The sequence below is a fragment of the Bos mutus genome, chromosome 3, assembly GCF_027580195.1.
Source record: "Bos mutus isolate GX-2022 chromosome 3, NWIPB_WYAK_1.1, whole genome shotgun sequence".
Lineage (NCBI taxonomy): Eukaryota > Metazoa > Chordata > Mammalia > Artiodactyla > Bovidae > Bos > Bos mutus.
Window position 1 is genome coordinate 34,124,099 of NC_091619.1, and position 21,439 is coordinate 34,145,537.

At 38.9% G+C, this 21,439-nt stretch overlaps 1 protein-coding gene across 1 annotated transcript in view; it reads left to right on the forward strand.

Moving 5' to 3' along the window:
* Positions 1–21,439, forward strand: part of VAV3 (vav guanine nucleotide exchange factor 3) — a 441,372-nt gene that overhangs the window by 331,680 nt on the left and 88,253 nt on the right. The window contains exon 20 of the mRNA XM_070367578.1: positions 20,443–20,579. Coding sequence (XP_070223679.1) covers positions 20,443–20,579 — 137 coding nt within the window. The remainder of the gene's footprint in view (positions 1–20,442; positions 20,580–21,439) is intronic.

A 21,439-nucleotide genomic window follows, 5' to 3' on the forward strand; every position in this document is an offset into this window, starting at 1 on the left:
GATGACTGCAATTGTGTGGTACTTTGAGCATTCTTTGGCATTGCCTTTTTTGGGGATTGGAATGAAAACTGACCTTTTCCAGTCCTGAGTTTTCCAAATTTGCTGAGTTTTCCCAATTTTCTGGCATATTGAGTGCAGTACTTTCACAGTATCATCTTTTAGGATTTGAAATAGTTCAACTAGAATTCCATCACCTCCACTAGCTTTGTTCATAGTGATGCTTCCTAAGGCCCACTTGACTTCAAATTCCAGGATGTCTGGCTCTAGGTAAGTGGTCACACCATTGTGATTATCTGGGTCATGAAGATCTTTTGTGTAAATAGTTCTGTGTATTCTTGCCACCTCTTCTTAATATCTTCTGCTTCTGTTAGGTCCATACCATTTCTGTTCTTTATTGTAACCATCTTTCCATGAAAAGTTCCCTTGGTATCTCTAATTTTCTTGAAGAGATCTCTAGTCTTTCCCATTCTATTGTTTTCCTCTATTTCTTTGCATTGATCACTGAGCAAGGCTTTCTTACCTCTCCTTGCTATTCTTTGAAACTCTGCATTCAGATGCTTATATCTTTCCTTTTCTCTTAGCCTTTTGCAACTGTTCTCTTCTCAGCTATTTGTAAGGCCTCTTCAAGCAACCATTTTCCCTTTTTGTATTTCTTTTTCTTGGGGATGGACTTGATCACTGCCTCCTGTACAATGTCATGAACCTCCATCCATAGTTCTTCAGGCACTCTGTCACATCTAATCCCTTTTATCTATTTGTCATTTGAATCCCATGAATCTATTTGGCAATTATTTCACAAAGAAATAATTATTTCACAAAGATCATTAGTGGTATCAGTATGGGCTTCCCAGGCGGCACAGTGGTAGAGAATCTGCCTGCTAATGCAGGAGACCTGGGTTTGATCCCTGGATTAGGAAAATCCCCTGGAGGAGGAAATGGCAAACTACTCCAGTATTCTTGCCTGAAAAATTCCATGGACAGAGGACCCTGACAGGCTACAGTCCATGGGGTCACAAAGAGTTGGATATGACTGAGCATCTCAGTAGCAGCAGCAAGTGTCAGTATACCCATTTCCCAGACCTGGAAATGGACTGTTTATGGCATTCAACCTTAAACTTGTTTAATACAAAGTCTGTGTTTGTGAGCATTACATGTACTGTGCTCTCCTATGGGCTTCTCTCCATGATTTTATCTCTCACACAGAGAGCATATTGCCTTCAACCTGGGTGACTCACAGTATATTGATAGATGACTCATTCAAACCTGAGCCTCCTCACTTCACCTGACATTATTGTTTTCATCTTGAGGACCTCTGTCCCTGCTCCATGTCAGCCCCACCTGGGGACTTGTCATCACCCTGAGTTGTTCCATTTCTAAAACATTAAATTCAAATATTCTTTCTCCTCAACCCTTGGCCCCTCTGTTACTTGTCTGATCATCAGTCCTTTCTGTGTTACCTGCTTTGCCAGATCAGCTTAGTTTCTATGGTCCAACGTTTGAACCCTTCTTGTGCCATTTTCTGAATGAGCCTGTCTTTGCTCCTGTAGCTGAAATGAAAAGTCCTGCTGAAGAAAGTCATTTGAGCCTCTTTAAATGGGATGCGGTTTATACACTCACCTCCTGTGTCTGGCTGATGCCGACTTACACTTTAATTTCAGCTTAGTCTGCTCTCCTCTAAAGTCTTCTGAACTCTCTGGCTGAGGTGCTTCTGCTGAGCACTTCAATGTCAATACGTCTGTCACAATCACAGCAGGTCACTGTGTAGGAGGGTACGTGTTTCTCCTTATCCCTACAATATGTCAGACTCCTCAAGGAAAGGACCCTCATCCCTTACTCATTATTAAATCTCTAATGCCTCTCACATTCACAACTAAATGAGACCACCTGTGAGTCAGGCAATCTACTAAAATTGTCCATGAATATATTTTAAATATCTGTAGATTCCAAAGTACTGTATAAATGGAATAGTACTTGTAACTTTTCAAAGCATTTTTAAACTTACTTTCTCACTTTTGTGTGAAATCATTTTATTTAGTCTTGGTGAAATTTGACAAAAAGATATGTTCTATAAGAATCTTTCTATTTAGAAGATAGAGAAAGGGCAAACAATTTGGAAGATGGCAGAAAGCTTAATATACGTGGTATTCTGGAGAAGTAGCTTGTGGGTTTATTTGTTTGATGAAATAGTCCCTAGAGACATCTTAGAATTTGGGAAGGAAGGCACTGTTTCAGTTGCTTAGGTGGACATGCTGGATTTTTTTTTTTAGCTTTGTGTTTACCATGCCTTCTTGGATGTTTAATTAAGAGAGACAGAGATATAAGTGTGCTAAGTCACATGACTCCTTGTGACCCCATGGACTGTCGCCCACCAGGCTCCTCTGTCCATGGAATTTTCCAGGCAAGAATTCTGCAGTGGGTTGCCTTTTCCTATTCCAGGGAATCTTCCCCACCCACGGATCGAACCCACATCTCTGTATCTCCTGCGTTGGCAGGCAGGTTCTTTACTACTGCACCACCTGGGCAGCCCTTGGATGTTTAATTCAATTTGATTACTAAAATGCAGAAATTAGTGCCACAATTTCTATTTCTTAGTTCAATCAAAGTGATTTTAAGAACAAATATAATAAATTATTAAATCCTTGAAGAAAAGAGGAAGAAGAAATATTAATTTGGTTTTACCATATATGTCTGTTTTAAAGTTAACACAAAAGAATTTCTCCTGAAAATTAAATTACTTATTACCAAGTTTTTACCTCATGCCAAGCACTGTGCTTGAAGTTAATAAAGCAAGGATGAATGATTTAAGCAGTCTCTGCTCTGAAGACAAATTATTTTATGGTTTTGTAATAGATTAAAAATTTTATTTTCTATATAGAGGGAAAAATTTTTTGCAGGAAACAATAGGGACTATGCTGTCTCAAATTATACTCTGTAGCTTCAAAGGGCAAAATAGGATATCCTTATTCTTGAAACCTGAACATAATCCTGTAACTAGGTATTTCAAGAGTTATGACTCCAGGGTAGATGGGAACAAGGGCCTGAACAAATGTTTATTGAATTTATTGAACAATGTTACTGATTAATGTTGCTCCACAGAGGCAATGCCCAAGTACAAATTTACATGAAGTATTTTTTCTACCCAAAATTCTGCCTGCTTCGAGTCATATTTGAGCTTAAGCAGGGCTTTTTGCTGCAACTTCGTTAATATTAGATAGTCAATACATGTGCCTTGAAAGAATCATTTTGGCACATTTTGGTTAAGCCATAGGAAACTGCCTTTTTGTACTTAAATAACAGTCAAGGGGAGCCAGTTCCTATGATTCAACCCAGTGCGTATCACATTTCTACCTTGGGATGAACACTGGGATATTGGCAAGGAAAGAGAAGTTTTGTTCATTATTCTGCAGGAGTTTGTCTTAATTGAGAAGCAAGAAAAATCGAAGTGAAATGATCAAGACTGTGTCCAAGAACTCAGGAGAGGGTCATCTTTAGGAGTATATTTTTCATGATACATAAAGTTAATGAGAGATCAGTGGTTTTGTTTTAGGGTTATGAGCCATATTAGTATACGTTGTATTCAGATGTTTTTGGAAACTGTAACTGCATGTGAACTTTGTGTTCAATGTCTCTGATCTTTTGAGAAGTGAGGCAAAACAGAACACTCTATCTAAATGTGTCTTTCCTTTGCACAGTCCTGTTTTTAGCTATAATTTCCTACCAGATCATTTACAGCTTTGGAGCATAATATTATTTTAACATTTATATTTTTCTCTGTAGTCCATGGTTTACATTTTAATAATTATTACTTTATATTTTTATTATACCCTTAGGATATAGGTTTCATTTAATTTTAACCATTTTTCAGATGATTAGAAGCAATGGTGTCTAACCCTACATAGCCTATTATGCTTAATTTGAACAACTTGAAACCATAACATAATTTTGGTATTTATGGTTGATGAAAGAAGCTCTTTATGTAGGAGATAAAAGATAGGAAGCTAAAAATTTAAGGAGAGAATATGACTAAGGAAAGTAAGAACAGAAGAAAATAAAGACTGGTAAGAGAAGTAATGGCTTTTGAATTGATAGGAGAGGGAGAAAAAACCTAAGATTTTGAAGGGCCAAAAAAACCCCCCAGTATTTCTAAAATTAGCATTCTACATGTATTTGAAATACTTTAAATAGAAAAATTATAGAGGACCAAAGTTTATAGGTTAATATCTTAATTTCTTTTATTACTCTCTGTCAATTTATAGGAAGGAGACAGAATATATACTCTCAGTGTGGTAACTTCAGGGCTACAGAAAATTTTAAAGGAAATCCCTGAACTTCTTATAACAGTTTGAAGGGTCTTCTATTGCACATAATTGTCATTCTCATTGGAACATTTTGAATCTGATTCTTTCGCAGCTTTCTTGGGAAAAGACAGTGATTTATTAATTATAAGTATTTAAATCTGAAATAATCATATATGACCTTTCCATAATCTTCCCTTTTATTTTTTTAATCACCTTCCCTGGGTGACAAATTGCTGTTGGAAAAAACACTTTTTTTTTCTTGTAGCTAGCTATAAGCAACTGGACTTGAGTTGTTTTATATGTCAATGAAAATGTTTCACTAAATTATCCTATGACCCTTCTTTGATAGAATAATATCCCTTGCTAGTTTGCAGTGTTTCCACTGCTAGAACATTATCATTTCAAAAGAATATGCAACTTGGTGTGATTTCTGTTATCTTTCCCTTTCCTTGTTATGGTGGTTTAGTCATTAAGTTGTGTCTAACTCTTGAGAGACCACGGACTGTAGCCTGCCAGGCTCCTCTGTCCATGGGATTCTCTAGGCAAGAGTACTGGAGTGGGTTGCCATTTCCTTTTCCAGGGGATCTTCCTGACCCAGGAATCAAACCCAGGTCTCCTGCATTGCAGGCAGATTCTTTACTGACTGAGCTACAAGGGAAGCTCTCTCTTCTTGTTATAGTGTCAAGAAGGAATGTTCCTGAGAAGGGGACAATGGTTTCATTTTATTTACAATCTTATGTAGATATTGGAGAAGGAAATGGCAACCCACTCCACTATGGTGGTTGTTGATCTGTAGCTCCAGTCAAAAGTGAAGTAAAAGTCGCTCAGTCGTGTCTGATTCTTTGCAACCCCATGGACTTTATAGTCCATGCAATTCTCTAGGCTAGAATACTGGAGTGGATAGCTGTTCCCAACCCAGGGATTGAACCCAGGTCTTCCACATTGCAGGTGGATTTTTTTTTTTTCCAGCTGAGCCACAAGGGAAGCCCAAACAAAAGCAATTCTACAACATTAAAGTGAAGGTACAAATCCAGCCTGCTCCTATGAAACAGTGCTGCTTCGAGTAATAATTATCTCTGCGTTTGATTTCAAGCAGATACATTTACACTCAGTTCACATCTGAATTCATACATTTGTAACTATATGGTTCTATCTGAACTGAATTTTATTTCAGGAAAAATTTTAAAAGGAAAAAAAATCAAGGTAAACAACAGGGGAGAGAGTAAGCCTCAGAGTTCCCAGATATTGTCACGGCTGTGGGTTTTCAGAATTTGAAAATGGACTAGAATAGGTTATAAAGACTAGGCAGATTAGAAGTTCTTACAAGTTATTAATTTCAGCATAGTGCCATTTTAGAAGAAGGAGATAGCTCTTCTAATTGTCCTTTTTCCTATTTTATTTTACTAATTTATTATGCAAGAATGTCAATAAGAAAGGTAAAGAGATTGTTCAATGTATGTACATTTTTATGTAGCTATGTTGATTGTTGGTTTCTGACCTACCTGGCCCCCTGACTTCTTAAAAAGATAATCAGCACATCGAAATGAGGGTCCAGAGTCATTTGTTTTTTCTGAAACTTCCAGTCAGAAATTCCAGCTCTTCATGCTGGAAGTACATGCTCTTCATTTTAACTTATAAATCAATGAACCCTGTCTGCACACATCAGAATATTTGGGCATGCAACTGAATATGCTCTCTACTACTCAAGAAAAGAATTGCAGGAAGGTGGGAGAAAAGAGAAAAGAGAATAATGGAAAAGAACTGGGGAAAGAATAAACTAGGGCAGAGTGTTTGAGAAAGTATGTGCTATTTTGTATGTTAGAAATTGTGTTATTTTTATGCTGATTAAGCAATTGATAGCATAGGGATAAAATATTTTTCCCATAAATGATGAAAGTCATCTAAAGATACTCAGGATGACTATGAATTATTAAGAGAGTCATTATTAAAGGCTTTTAAGAAATATATTAGCAGTTTTTTACCTTAAAATCATATTATTTCTTCAAAATTTCAGTTATAGGTAGCATATTGCTATAGATAAAAGCACAAACAAATACAATTTAAAATCAAGTCACAACTAAAGATGAAGTGGTAGTTTATTCAATAAAAACTGAATATTTTTATTATTAAAACTAAATTATATTATGAAAATTGTGTTTATCATACAAACAGGCAAGTACAAAAATAAAGAAAATGAAGAGAGCAGACATACAACAAACGAATAGCTGTGGAAATAGAAATTAGGGTTCCTCATGTAGACTGTCTTGACTGGACCCATTTGCTCAGTGTTTGCTGCTGCTGCTAAGTCGCGTCAGTCATGTCTGACGCTGTGCGACGCCATAGATGGCAGCCCACCAGGCTCCTCCATCCCTGAAATTCTCCAGGCAAGAATACTGGAGTGGTTTGCCATTTCCTTCTCCAGTGCATGAAAGTAAAAAGTGAAAGTGAAGTCGCTCAGTCGGGTCCGACTCTTAAGTAACTATAAAAAGGTCAGCAAGATGGAAAACAGTGAGCAAGTATGAGGCTGGAACAGGATGAGATTAAAGAGTTATCAGCGGCCTCAAAATACATGATTTTGTGGGCAGAGGCCAGAAGGTCAGATTTAATTCTGAGTGCAGTGGGAAGTGAGGAAAGGCTAGCTTGAAACATTAGGTTTGAATGGGAGGAAGAAATAAAATGGGAAGAAATGGCTGACTAGAGAGCTGTTTGGGGGTATAATTCAGTGCGTGTGTATTTGGAAGAGTGGCTTTGGGGAGAGGATAGCTAACTTTTCCCTTGTTTCTTCCAAAAGAGTTCATAAAGATAAAGAAGACAATCTTCATCACCATCATATTCTAATACATAAACTCTACAAATACAGTACACAAGAAGATGCTTATTGTCTAGTATTTATATTTTATACTAGCTAGATAAATAATTTTGGTGTAATAAGTGGTACTGAAGCAGGAAGCTTGAGTGTCTAAGGGAGTATATGTTTGGGGCACTTAACTCACACTTGGGAGATTGTTAGTATGTTTCTTAGCAGAAGTCATATTTAAAAAATGAGAGAAGTAAGTTAGATTCCCCCATTCCTACCCCACCATGGGATGTAAGATGGGTGTGCAGACAACAGCAAGTATATGCCAGGAAGAAAGGACAGCGTGTTAATGCGAACTTGACCTATCTAATGAATTTCAAATAATTCAACAGGATGCGTGTGTGAAAGGAGTGATGAAACGGGCTAGATCCTCAAGACTGCGTGTATCAGTTTTATCAGTTGATTTCATGCAATGTTACTAGCCACTTTTCTTTCTCTTCAAGCTTACTCCTGAGTCTCCATCTTTATTGTTTCAGTTGATTGTTAAATTACTACCTTCCACCCTCTAACCATCTCCACCCACCCCAGCCGCAAAAGATCACTGCCTTCTCCTGAGGTCTTATGTTTGTCCTGATCACCTTCTAAAGAAATGGACTCCTCCCTGCACACACACAGATTTTCATTACTCTCTAATCCAGTACTTTTCCCTAAACTCTTATGAAACTTCTCTGTTATTATTTCATTTGTTCATTGGTTTTTATGTTTATCTTTTCCACTAAAATACAAGCTTTATGAGCTCATTCTTATTTATAGTTGCAAGCCCAGTGGCTAAGCCAGTAGCTAGCTGCACATGATGAATAATCTGTAAATATTTGTTGAATAAATGAATGAACTCATAGAACATGGAATGGAAACTAGGTTATTTCAGCTGCCCTTAATCATTTTTACTTTTACTTTATGTTATTCCTTAGATATCCTTTAAGGATTGGATTCTTGTTTTATTGGAGGATAATTGCTTTACAATGTTGTGGTGGTCCCTACTGTACATCAGTGCAAATCAGTCAAAATTATATATATTTATATCCCCTCTGTCTTGAGCCTCCCCCTCATTCCACCCTTCTAAGTCATCACAGAGCAGCAGGCTGGGCTCCCTGTGATATACAGCAACTTCTCACTATTTACACTTGATAGTGTATATGTGGTTGCAGAAAAGAAACATGCAGAGATGTTTGTGGGATGGAGGTTTCTGCTTGGAGGGTAAGAAAACAGCCCAAGAGAGCTTTACTCCAGATCTCAGTACTTTCCACAAAGGGGGAAAATACACCAGGCTTTGTAAGAATCTCTCAGGACCAACAGTTCTGGAAACGAGTAATTCCAATCACCTCTTCTCTGAAGTCAGAAACCATTGTTCCCTGCTGACTTGTATGTGTCTCCTGCTTTTGTGTTGTAAGAGCAAATGGACCGTCCTATTTCTCATCCTTCACTGAGGTCTGCCTCCTTGGACAGTCTCCCTTCAAGCCTCCTTTTCAGCAACTGGGGTCTCACCTGTTCAGCCTATTCATTGCAACCTGGGCTTTAATCACCATCCCTGAGCCACTCGGGTGTGGTCAGAATAGCAAAATGATGTGGTTTATGTGATAATAACTTACTGTAAAAAGAACTACATGAGGCCACTTGTCCATAAACCCACAGAACTGCATGGGGACATGTCAGGCACTAGGAGTTCCATAGTCTGTCAAGGATAATGGTTTGTTTTTTTTTTTTAAGCTGAGTTCAAGGCTCTCTCTTCACCTACAAAGGTGGGAGTTACTACTTGCTTCCTAGAATTTAGTAAATCTTAGAGAGGTCTCATATGTAGTGTGTTAAGTGGCTTCAGTGGTGTCCAACTCTTTGTGATGCCATGGAGTGTAGCCCACCAGGCTCCTCTGTCCATGGGATTCTCCAGACAAGAATACTAGAGTGGTTTGCCATTCCCACGCCAGGGGATCTTCCTGATCCAGGGATTGAATGTACATCTCTTGCATATCCTGCATTGGCAGGGGGTTGTTTACCACTAGTGTCACCTGGGAAACCTTCTTTATAGAGATTTTTAGAATAAATTTTTAGAATTTTTTAGAATAAAACTGCTGGTCTGCAAACTGCTAGGTTATTTGTATAGGACTTCTGGGGATCTCTTTGAAGGAGCCAGGTATAGAATACAAGTGAAGCAGTTTCTCAGTATATCAAAGTCGTAACTAATTATTCAAACTTACGCAAATCAATTAAAATGCATACTGGGAAAGTTTTAATTTAAGGGAAATCTGGCATAAAAGTTTTTATACAATGAATATATGTGTCTGGATGCAATTTGTAAATCTTCATATATTGAGAATTTACAACGTCCTTTGCATCTAAGGGAACAAGAGGAACACAGAAGACACTTTTTTTTTTTTTTTTTAAAGCATACATGTTTTGTCCTCAAGTGAATTATAAGATTAATCTGAGCCTGGGGCAGTTTGAAGCCTCAACTCCATTGATAAACTGTGCAAATGCAAGTCACTCAGTCGTGTCTGACTCTTTGTGACCCCATGGACTATACAGTCCATGGAATTCTCCAGGCCAGAATACTGGAGTGGGTAGCCTTTCCCTTCTCCAGGGGATCTTCCCACCCAGGGATTGATCCCAGGTCTCCCACATTGCACGCGGATTCTTTACCAGCTGAGTCACAAGGGAAGCCCAAGAATACTGGAGTGGGTAGCCTATCCCTTCTCCAGGGGATCATCCAAACCAGGAATCAAACCGGGGTCTCCTGCACTGCAGGTGATTCTTTACCAACTGAGCTATCAAAGCTGAGACCAGCACAAAACAACACACCCAACCCCACTGGGAGCTCTCAGTCCTTTCCTTACTTGAAGAGAGCTCCTCTCCTCTTTTTCTGCTCCTCAGGATAACAACACTTTATACCCAGCAGGGATTCGGATGATCCCCAAATACCACAAATACCTATCAGTTGGTATCTGGAGACCTATTCTCTCAGTTCATCAGTTCAGTGTTGGACTCCTGGCGACTCCATGGACTATAGCACCCAGGCCTCCCTGTCTATCACCAACTCCCAGAACTTGCTCAAATGCATGTTCATCGAGTCAGTGATGCCATCCAACCATCTCATCCTCTCTCATCCCCTTCTCCTCCTGCCTTCAATCTTTCCTAGCATCAGGATCTTTCCTAGTGAGTCAGTTCTTCACATCAGGTTGCCAAAGTATTGGAGCTTCAGCTTCAGCCCTTCCAATAAGTATTCAGGACTGATTTCCTTTAGGATGGACTGGTTTGATCTACTTGCAGTCCAAGGGACTCAAGAGTCTTCTCCAGCACCACAGTTGAAAAGCATCAGTTCTTCGGCACTCAGCTTTCTTTATGGTCCAACTCTCACAACCATACATGACTACTGGAAAAACCATAGCTTTAACTATATGGACCTTTGTTGGCAAAGGAATGTCTCTGCTTTTTAATATGCTGTCTAGGTTGGTCATAACTTTTCTTCTGAGGAGCAAGTGTCTTTTAATTTCATGGGTGTAGTCACCATCTGCAGTGATTTTGGAGCCTAAGAAAATCAAGTCTGTCACTGTGTCCATTGTTTCCCCATCTCTTTGCCATGAAATAATGGGACCGGATGCTATGATCTTAGTTTTTTAAATGTTGAGTTTTAAGCCAACTTTTTCACTCTCCTCTTTCACTTTCATCATGAGGCTCTTTAGTTCTTTGCTTTCTGCCATAAGGGTGGTGTCATCTGCATATCTGAGGTGATTGATATTTCTCCCAGCAATCTTGATTCCAGCTTGGGCTTCATCCAGCCCAGAATTTCACATGATGTATTCTGCATATAAGTTACTAAGCAGGGTGAAAATAATACAGACTTGACATACTCCTTTCCCAGTTTTGAACCAGTACATTGTTCCACGTCTGGGTCTAACCATTGCTTCTTGATCTGCATACAGGTTTCTCAGGAGGCAGGTAAGGTGGTCTGGTTTTCTCACCTCTTGAAGAATTTTCCACAGTTTGTTGTGATCCATACAGTCAAAGGCTTTAGTGTAGTCAAGGAATCAGAAGTAGATGTTTTTATAGAATTCTCTTGCTTTTTCTATGATCCAACGGATGTTGGGAATTTGATCTCTGGTTCCTCTCCCTTTTCTAAATCCAGCTTGAACATCTGGAAGTTCTCGGTTCACATACTGTTGAAGCGTAGCTTGGAGAATTTAGGGCATTAGTTTGCTAGCGTATGAGATGAGTGCAATTGTGCAGTAGTTTGAACATTTTGGGGCATTGCTTTTCTTTGGTATTGGAATGAAAACTGACCTTTCCAGTCCTGTGGCCACTGCTGAGTTTTCCAAATTTGCTGACATACATACTAGGCTCAGCACTTTCACAGCATCATCTTTTAAGATTTTAAATAGCTCAACTGGAATTCCATCACTTCACTAGCTTTGTTCATACTGATGCTTCCTAAGGCCCACTTGACTTCACATTCCATGATGTCTGGCTCTAGGTGAGTGATCACACCATCGTGATTATCATCTGGGTCATTAAGACTTTTTTGTATAGTTCTTCTCTGTATTCTTGCCACCTCTTCTTAATATCTTCTGCTTCTGTTAAGTCCGTACTGTTTCTGTCCTTTATTGTCCCCATCTTTGCATGAAACATTCCCTTGGTATCTCTGATTTTCTTGAAGAGATCTCTAGTCTTTCTCATTCTGTTGTTTTCCTCCATTTCTTTGCATTGATCACTGAGCAAGGCTTTCTTATCTTTCCTTGCTATTCTTTGGAACTCTGCATTCAGATGGATATATCTTTCCTTTTCTCCTTTGCCTTTCACGTCTCTTCTCTTCTTAGCTATTTATAAGGCCTCCTCAAACAACCATTCTGCTTTTTTGCATTTCTTCTTCTGGGGGATGGTTTTGATCATTGCCTCCTATACAATGTCATGAACCTCTGTCCATAGTTCTTCAGACACTCTATCAGATCTAATCCCTGAATCTGTTTGTCACTTCCACTGTATAATTGTACGGTATTTGATTTAGGTCATACCTGAATGGTCTTGTTCCCTGTAGGTTGCAGAGAATGACTAGCTACAGCCTAGAGGACTGAATTAGGAGGCCAGTCTAAGAGTTTTATAAGGTAGAAACTGAGGTGGTTGGTCTAGGCGACAGAGCTCTTAGCTTGAAGTTGTGTAACTGTGTCATTTTTCTGTTTTTAAAGAAGATCCTGACCTGGCTGAGACTGTTCCTCAAATGAGTCTCTTTCTACCCCTACTAGAGATTGTTTTCTAGGGGTCTAACAAATGGCATGTGCTTTTAGAGCTTTGATTTTATTTAATGATTTTGGGGAAACCTAATTTTTTGGCCACTAAAACATACTGATTCAATAGAACAGAGTGTTAAATTTGCATGAATTTTAGAATAACACATGAAATTTTACAGTTCTGTTATAATTGGTAGTCTTTAAAATCTTTTTAATAAATGGAAGAGGTTTGCAAAAGGCAGTATTATATCTTTCACCCTTCATTTACTAATACACCAGTAAATAGTGCCAAGGAGTGACTAGTCAGTGTTTATAAAGTTGGAAGAAAGGTTCCCTGTTGGATGCTTGTTTTTATATGAGCAGTGGCAGTGCTGTCTCCTTCATTTGACTCATCATTGTTTACAAAAGTAAAGCAGGATTCTCTGAGTGAAAATTTTCGAAATCATTGATAGGGTGTGTTCCCTCTGTGAACAATTAGTTCTTTAGACCAGTTTCCAGGTTTTTTCCTCCACCAAATCATCTACTTCTGCTGTAACAGATGGTTTCCATGATAAGGCTCCTTTTGTTCCTCCGTAAAGAGCAGTAAATGAATGAAAGTCATTGCTTCACTGGGAAGAGCCCTGGAAGATGTGACGGGCAGGGGAAGTCCAGTATCCCAGTCTGCCTCACTTGCCAGAAGCTCAGTTGACTCAACCTGATCGTCAGACCTGCTGGTAGATTGTAAACTTGTGTCAGGAAGAGCCTAGATGGCAAAGAGGATTTAGTTGGCAAGATACCAGACAGTACAGATGTTAGTCATGCTGCTTGCACCTGTCCCCAGGAGAATGTGATTCCCTCTTCACTTAGGACACGTACAGCAAAGATAAAATACTTATTTCAGGGTCCTACGGCTCAGTGGGAAAGAATCTGCCTGCCAGTGTAGGAGATATGGGTTCGATCCCTGGGTTGGGACGATTCCCTGGGGAAGCAAATGGCAACCCACTCCAGTATTCTTGCCTGGGAAATCCCACGGACAGAGGACCATGGCAGGCTACAGTCCATGGGGTCACAAAGAGTTGGACATAACTTAGTGACTAAACAACAACAAGAACAACTGAAGACTTACCAAAACAGTTGCCTCAAATTTTTATTAATAGGCATATTTGGAAAAAGTTCCCCTTGACCAAGAGCCTGTGCCTGATTGTATTGTTGTGTTAGTTTACCTGTGTATTCAGTGGACTATAGGCTTTTTGTGGGTGGGAAGCTTGGCCTTCCTCCCTTCTCAGACCACCATGCCCTGCACTTAGGAGTGCTTGAGACATTTAGGAATGAATGAATATTTTATGCTTGTGATCAGTTTCCCAGAATAAACCAACCATATCCTCTGACATCCTGCAAAACTAGTTATTTTTTAAATGTGCAAGTGTTTAGATTTTAAATTAGGCCTCAGAGGTGAAAGGCCAGCACGTTATGGACAGCTCATTTATCTAGTACACAATTCTCAGCTCTAAGTTATGGCCCTGGGGAAGCCCATTGCATTAGGGCAGTCATATCAGCCTCCTGAATAGATACTGATCTCTGCTGTGGCAGTCATTCTTCTCAGAAGCCACAGTGGCTGATAAAGGTACAGTAGGCTAAGTTCATTGAGGCTTTATGTGAAAATTACCAGTGAAATAGTTTATATCTAGCAACTTTCCAATAGAACTCTACCTAGAATTAACTTCTTTTTAAAAAGTACACTTGAAATCCTTTCTTGGCATATGTCACTCTTACTGGTATTGAATTCAGATTTGAAAGGAAATCTTGCTTCAGATCCCCTTTTTAAAAATACTTCTGTATTGTTTTAGAAAACTCTAGTGTTCCACATAATTACATTGGCTTCAGTTTTATTTAACCAGAACCGCGTGACAATACTGGAGTAAAACCATCATTTTAATATTTCTGATTCTTCTCTTTGCTAATTCTTCCTGCATAAGGATGATGTGGGGTCCTTGTCTGATTTTCAGTTCAGTTCAGTCACGTCCAACTCTTTGTGACCCCATGAATCGCAGCACACCAGGCCTCCCTGTCAATCACCAACTCCCAGAGTTCACTCAGACTCATGTCCATCGAGTCAGTGATGCCATCCAGCCATCTCATCCTCTGTCATCCTCTTCTCTTCCTGCCCCCAATCCCTCCCAGCATCAGAGTCTTTTCCAATGAGTCAACTCTCCGCATGAGGTGGCCAAAGTATTGGAGTTTCAGCTTTAGCATCATTCCTTCCAAAGAAATCCCAGGGCTGATCTCCTTCAAAATGGACTGGTTGGATCTCCTTGCAGTCCAAGTGACTATCAAGAGTCTTCTCCAACACCACAGTTTAAAAGCATCAATTGTTCGGTGCTCAGCCTTCTTCACAGTCCAACTCTCACATCCATACATGACCATAGCAAAAACCATAACCTTGACTAGACGAACCTTTGTAGGCAAAGTAATGTCTCTGCTTTTTAATATGCTATCTAGGTTGGTCATAACTTTCCTTCCAAGGAGTAAGAGTCTTTTAATATCATGGCTGCAATCACCATCTGCAGTGATTTTGGAGCCCCCCAAAAATAGTCTGACACTGTTTCCACTGTTTCCCCATCTATTTCCCATGAAGTGATGGGACCAGATGCCATGATCTTAGTTTTCTGAATGTTGAGCTTTAAGCAAACTTTTTCATTGTCCACTTTCACTTTCATCAAGAGGCTTTTTAGTTCCTCTTCACTTTCTGCCATAAGGGTGGTGTCATCTGCATATCTGAGGTTATTGATATTTCTCCCGGCAGTCTTGATTCCAGCTTGTGTTTCTTTCAGTCCAGCGTTTCTCATGATGTACTCTGCATATAAGTTAAATAAGCAGGGTGACAATATATAGCCTTGACGTACTCCTTTTCCTATTTGGAACCAGTCTCTTGTTCCATGTCCAGTTCTAACTGTTGCTTCCTGATCTGCATACAGATTTCTTATTTGGCAGGTCAGGTGGTCTGGTATTCCCATCTCTTTCAGAATTTTCCACAGTTTGTTGTGATCCACACAGTCAAAGGCTTTGGCATAGTCAATAAAGCAGAAATAGATGTTTTTCTGGAACTCTCTTGCTTTTTCCATGATCCAGCAGATGTTTGCAATTTGATCTCTGGTTCCTCTGCCTTTTCTAAAACCAGCTTGAACATCTGGAAGTTCACGGTTCATGTATTGCTGAAGCCTGGCTCGGAGAATTTTGAGCATTACTTTACTAGCGTGTGAGATGAGTGCAATTGTGTGGTAGTTTGAGCATTCTTTGGCATTGCCTTTCTTTGGGATTAGAATGAAAACTGACCTTTTCCAGTCCTGTGGCCACTGCTGAGTTTTCCAAATTTGCTGGCATATTGAGTGCAGCACTTTCACAGCATCATCTTCCAGGATTTGAAATAGCTCAACTAGAATTCCATCACCTCCACTAGCTTTGTTCGTAGTGATGCTTTCTAAGGCCCACTTGACTTCACATTCCAGGATGTCTGGCTCTAGATGAGTGATCATACCATCGTGATTATCTTGGTCGTGAAGATCTTTTTTGTACAGTTCTTCTGTGTATTCTTGCCACCTCTTCTTAATATCTTCTGCTTCTGTTAAGTCCATACCATTTCTGTCCTTTATTGAGCCCATCTTTGCATGAAATGGTCCCTTGGTATCTCTAATTTTCTTGTAGAGATCTCTAGTCTTTCCCATTCTGTTGTTTTCCTCTATTTCTTTGCATTGATCACTGAGGAAGGCTTTCTTATCTCTCCTTGCTATTCTTTGGAACTCTGCATTCAGATGCTTATATCTTTCCTTTTCTCCTTTGCTTTTTGCTTCTCTTCTTTTCACAGCTATTTGTAAGGCCTCCCCAGACAGCCATTGCCAATATGAACAAAAGTTAAAGGGCACAATTGTCTACAAGTTATGTATTATATTAAGGACACAGTTAGCCATATAGCAAAGCATATGTTGAAGGGAATAAAATAAGCTGAAATAACTAAACATTTGGACAGAGATCTATTTTGTCTCAGCCATTTTAATGATATCCCCTTGGATAAAGATTATTGATTATATAAAGTTTTGGAAAACCCCATGATTGCTCAACTGTGTATGTTGGCATTACATATGATCATTTTGCATTTAATATCTGAAGGTAGTTTCAATATAACTTTTCAGATTTTGATAAGCAGCCTTGTAATTATACCAACATATCCATTAGAAATTCAGTTCTAGAATAGAAAGTAAACAACTATTACATCCATATTTACCTGAGAAGAATAAAGCAGCTTTCTGCAGTGAGTTATAAGTTTATCATGTAATGGAATTTATATGTTTTAATCAGTTTTTTTTTAGAATAACATTTAGCCACTTATTTCTGATGGGTCCATATCAGTGAGGGAAATTACAGTTCTGCTTTTGTAGTTTTATACCATGTTGCATCTCAGAATCCCTCGAAGGGTGGATAACCAAAGGAAAATAAGAATTTCTTTTTTTTTTCAAATAAGAAACTAGGGATTTTAAGCCTGAACAAATTTTGAAAGTCTAGTCTATAAAAAGGAGATTTGCCTTCTTCAGCGTAATTCCAGATGGAAAGAGGCAGGTCAATGGAGAGAAGTTAGAGAAAGTTCTGAGTAAGTTTCAGATAGAGCTTGTTAATAAACTATATGCAACAATGACTGAGTTGTCACGGGGACGTGGGTAGTGAATGTTCTGTCCTGGACATTTTTAAACAGAGGTTAAAACCTGTCAGGAATATTTTATAAGGGGAGAAGACAACCTATACTAAATTAACACTAAATGACTATTCTAAATATGAACATCTATAAATCTAGTTTCTCCTCCATTCTTGATCTCATTTACGAGGTGTGAATGCCTGCTGCGGCAGTAGATTATGTCAACAATTATACTGATGGCTGAGTGCGGACATGAAGTTTAACCCACTCCCTCTCTTATTTTAATTGCATTTTTATCTATCAGTTAATGTGATTATTTTCACCTTTTTTGGCAATGTCACTGTCTTGTTTTTTTAATAAAGAAAGGAATACAAAAGGGCCTTTTGGAAAGCAACCATTCGTCCCACTAGTACTGTAGAACCCCTCCTCGTGCAGGCATCAGAGGCGAGGGGCAGACTGTCAGAATTCATGGTGTCACTGTGCCCTGGCTTCACTCCTTTCACCTTTTCAATCTCTATTGCCCTGTAGCCTTGACAGGTCACCCTGAAATGGGATATGCTGGCCAACGAGAAATAAATAGCCAAAGATGATCCTAACAAGTGACCAAAAATATAAATTCCATTATACTATAAATTTATAACTCATCCCACTGAAAAGCATATGAGTCAAGTAAACATATCTGGCAAATCAGGTATGGCTGAATTCAGGCTAGTAGCAATCTCCTTTGACTATTACCTGGGCTCAACCATATTCTTGGCAAGGGTCACACAATTTTTGTCTAAGGAATGAGATCAGCAACATACTCTGTGCTTGTGTGCTACTCAATCAACTCCTCAAATGAAGCTCATAACCAAGAAGAAAGTAATAGCAGAAAAAATAGAGTAAATGAAAAAATAAGGAATAAACAAGACTATGAAAACCAAGTCCATCATTCCAAAGACTGCTTAGTCAAGTAAATCCTAAGACTAGTACTTAGGTCTCATTATTTGACTGAAGTATGTTAATATATGTACTATTTTCAGTTTTAAATATTATGATTTTACTAGGTCGTATGTTGTCAACATTTTAGTCCATTGAAAAGCATAAATAATTCAACATTGCTCCATACCTATTTCACAGTCTTTTTGTATAGCCTGGGCATTCTGGATTTTAATCCATAACCTATATTTGGTTGGTGAAATGTCATCAAACTTAATTTTTCTTATGACACACAAATTCATGAAGTGTTCCATATTTTTTTTAAGTCTATGCATTTTCAATCATTTCTTCTTGAGAATGAGTAACTTGGGCACATCGGCAATAAGAGAATTGCTGTTCCCACCATTTCTCACATGGCACTGCTTCTTTTTGTCCCTGTGGATCTTTGTCTACAGAGACAATTGCAGTGAAGGCCAGGGCCCTTCCTGTCATTCAACTGATCCCGGTATTTAAGGCCACATCAGCTCTTTCAGGTTTAAAAACTCTTCTTTTTGTCTTCAGCCTTTATTTAAAAATTGACATAAAAACAAAATTATCAAGGGAGCCTACTGAACAAAATGCCTTTCTTGCCCTAGAAATGCTCAGTAAAACCAAGGCTTACTGCACACCAAGGCTTACTCTGGCCCCTCAACATGGAATAATTATCATGCAAACTATGCTGCATTTGAAAAATTCTATTTTAGCATCCTCTTCCATCTATTAAACTTCTAAATCTGTTTTGGTATGCATGGGATGGTTAGGTCTCATTTTATGTTAACCACAGTATCTTAATAAAAAATGTAAAATAAGCTTTCTGTAGTCAAATACGGGTGTCCCTGGTGGCTCAGATAATAAAGAATTTGCGTGCAATACAGAAAACCTGGGTTTAATCCCTGGGTTGGGAAGATCCCCTGGAGGAGGGAATGGCAACCCACGCCAGTATTCTTGTCTGGAGAATCCCATGGACAGAGGAGCCTGGTGGGCTACAGTGCATGTGGCCGCAGAGTTGAACACAACTGAGTGACTGACACACACGCACACACACTCAGGTATAGTATGTTAAGAGTGAGTCTGATAAACACTTAACCGAGAAGAGTTCTCTCATTTTGGAAAAGACAATGTCTGCTGTTTGTTTAAGGGTGCCACCGCCTTCTACCATCTGGTGGGGAAACTCCATGAGAGATGTGGGATCAAAGTCATCGCTTCGGGGTTCTGTGGCACAAGAACTGAAGCAAAGGGGAGATGTGGCAACTCAAAACACGTCTCGACAGTTACAGCTGTTAAATGGGGTGGAGGGTGCATTGCTTTTCAGCCCTTCTGTCTTCTGATCGACTGGGCTGATAAGGAAGTGCTGAATAAAACTTGTCAGTTCTGTTTAGTTTATAGCCACACTTGTTTTCTCCTCACCCCCTGCTGGGTGGTTATTAAGAAATGATTTGGGGGACTTTATTCAACCTTTTGCTGGAGCATTTCATATAGACACAGAGGTCCTTTTGAGGTAACCTGGACACTTAGAACTGAATGACGGTCGTTCATCCTCCTCTGTTGAGTGCCACAATTTCAGCCAGTTATAGCGTCTTTGTGTTTAATCTTTAGAATAAAAAGTCTTGAAGTGTAATAAACAATAGCTTAAATCCTTCAATGTGCAACAGATACTGTGTTTTGCACAATCAGCCTTGTTGGCAGGAGCAGTTTCACCTCCAGATGAAAAGGGGACTGGGATGTGGTGCATTTGGAAGCCGTGTCGGTGCAGTCAGGCCTGGGTGCAATTGAAGCTGCTGTTCACAAAAATGAAATTCCAAGAAACACAACAAAAGGCCTGGATCAGTATTTCAAGTACTGTTGATACTATTGGCTTAGACACATTCCCTTTATTGTGTCGTTTTGCAAGCCTAAATTTGAGCCTGAAGAATTTCTCCATATAAATGTCTTAAGGACTGCAGTGGCACATCCATCACCGTTTTTGTTTTGAATTACAAAGATAACCTTAAGATATGAGCCTTATACTGGGCAATGTGATACATACACAGAAAGGGTGGGCTTCCTTCGTGATGAAATCAGCCAATGCCCAAGAGGAAAGTAATAGGCAGAAAGGACAGAATTGATGAAAAAATTGATTCTTTTCCATTAAACTATACTTGATGTGTTTTTTATGAAGTAGGCATCAGCTGAAAGAGAAATATTTTTTCAACTAAAAAGAGATTGATGGTGAGGGAGAGGAAAAATGTATAAGGAATCAGGGGATAAATATGTGTCTTATTTTATTACCATCTCAAATAATGAGAAACTTGAAAAGCATTCCATTGTGGTTACCTCGTATGTTTCCTTGGGCTTGGTGCTATTAAAACTCTTTAATGTTCCTAATGGCTTTGTTGTTTTTTTTTTTAAGAAATACATTTGGATTTCACACTTTATTATTTTCATAATCCTAAGAGTTGTGTTGTTTATTTTCAGGTTTACCAAAGATGCAGGCTATTAGAAGCTACAGTGGAACGCCGCCCCCCGCTCTTCATGAAGGACCCCCATTACACATTCAGGCAGGGGACACAGTTGAACTTCTGAGAGGAGATGCACACAGTCTGTTTTGGCAGGTACTGTTCACATTACAGTGTTTTAGATTTAACAGATGATTTATTACTTCTTGGAGACCAAAGCTCTTGTCTTTAGAACTGATTGCATACTTTCAGCTTCAGAAATTTTACATGACGTGAAGAAAAATATTTTTTATTAACCACCCTCAAATTTACCAATGCCGAAGTGGCAATGAGTGTTAACAAACACTAAAGAAAATAGTATCTGTGCTCTGAATCAGAATTATAATTTATATTAAAAATCCATGCGTTGACAGCATTTTTTCCAAACCCAAGACTTTGGGTATGATCTAATTCACACAGTTCTAACATATTAGCACTTTACTTCAGGGGAACTACCAACTAGTTTTCCAGAGGCCATTGCTGGCCACTTGTATCTACCCACAGTAATACCTGAAATTATCAGAGTATTTGCTCTGGGTATTATTTACAAAATAAGTAAATTGTGACAAGTGAGCGAGTATGTTGATGTTTGCTGGTGATGAACTCTCTTGTCCAGTTAGCCTGCTTTGGTTCAAGGGTTTTGTTTAATGAGGTAAATATGGTAGAGTGTAATGATCGAATAGAGGTGGATGGTCAAAATTGCTGTTCATTAAATTATTCTGTATTTTCATGCATATGTTAGAAATACCTCCCAACAAACTTAAAGAGTGTTAAAAGTCTATTGTGAATCAAGGGAGAAAAGAGTGGAATCAACAGAAAGCTTAGCACATGAGTGAAGTTTTCTAGGGGTAAACAGAGAGCAGAAAAGGATTGTTGGATAATAATCCATCATGTACATGTGTAAATGGTAGCTACTTTGTTTGCACAAAAGCATCTTATTGTCTGCCATCTTGTTTCAGAAGAATGCCCCTAAGTTG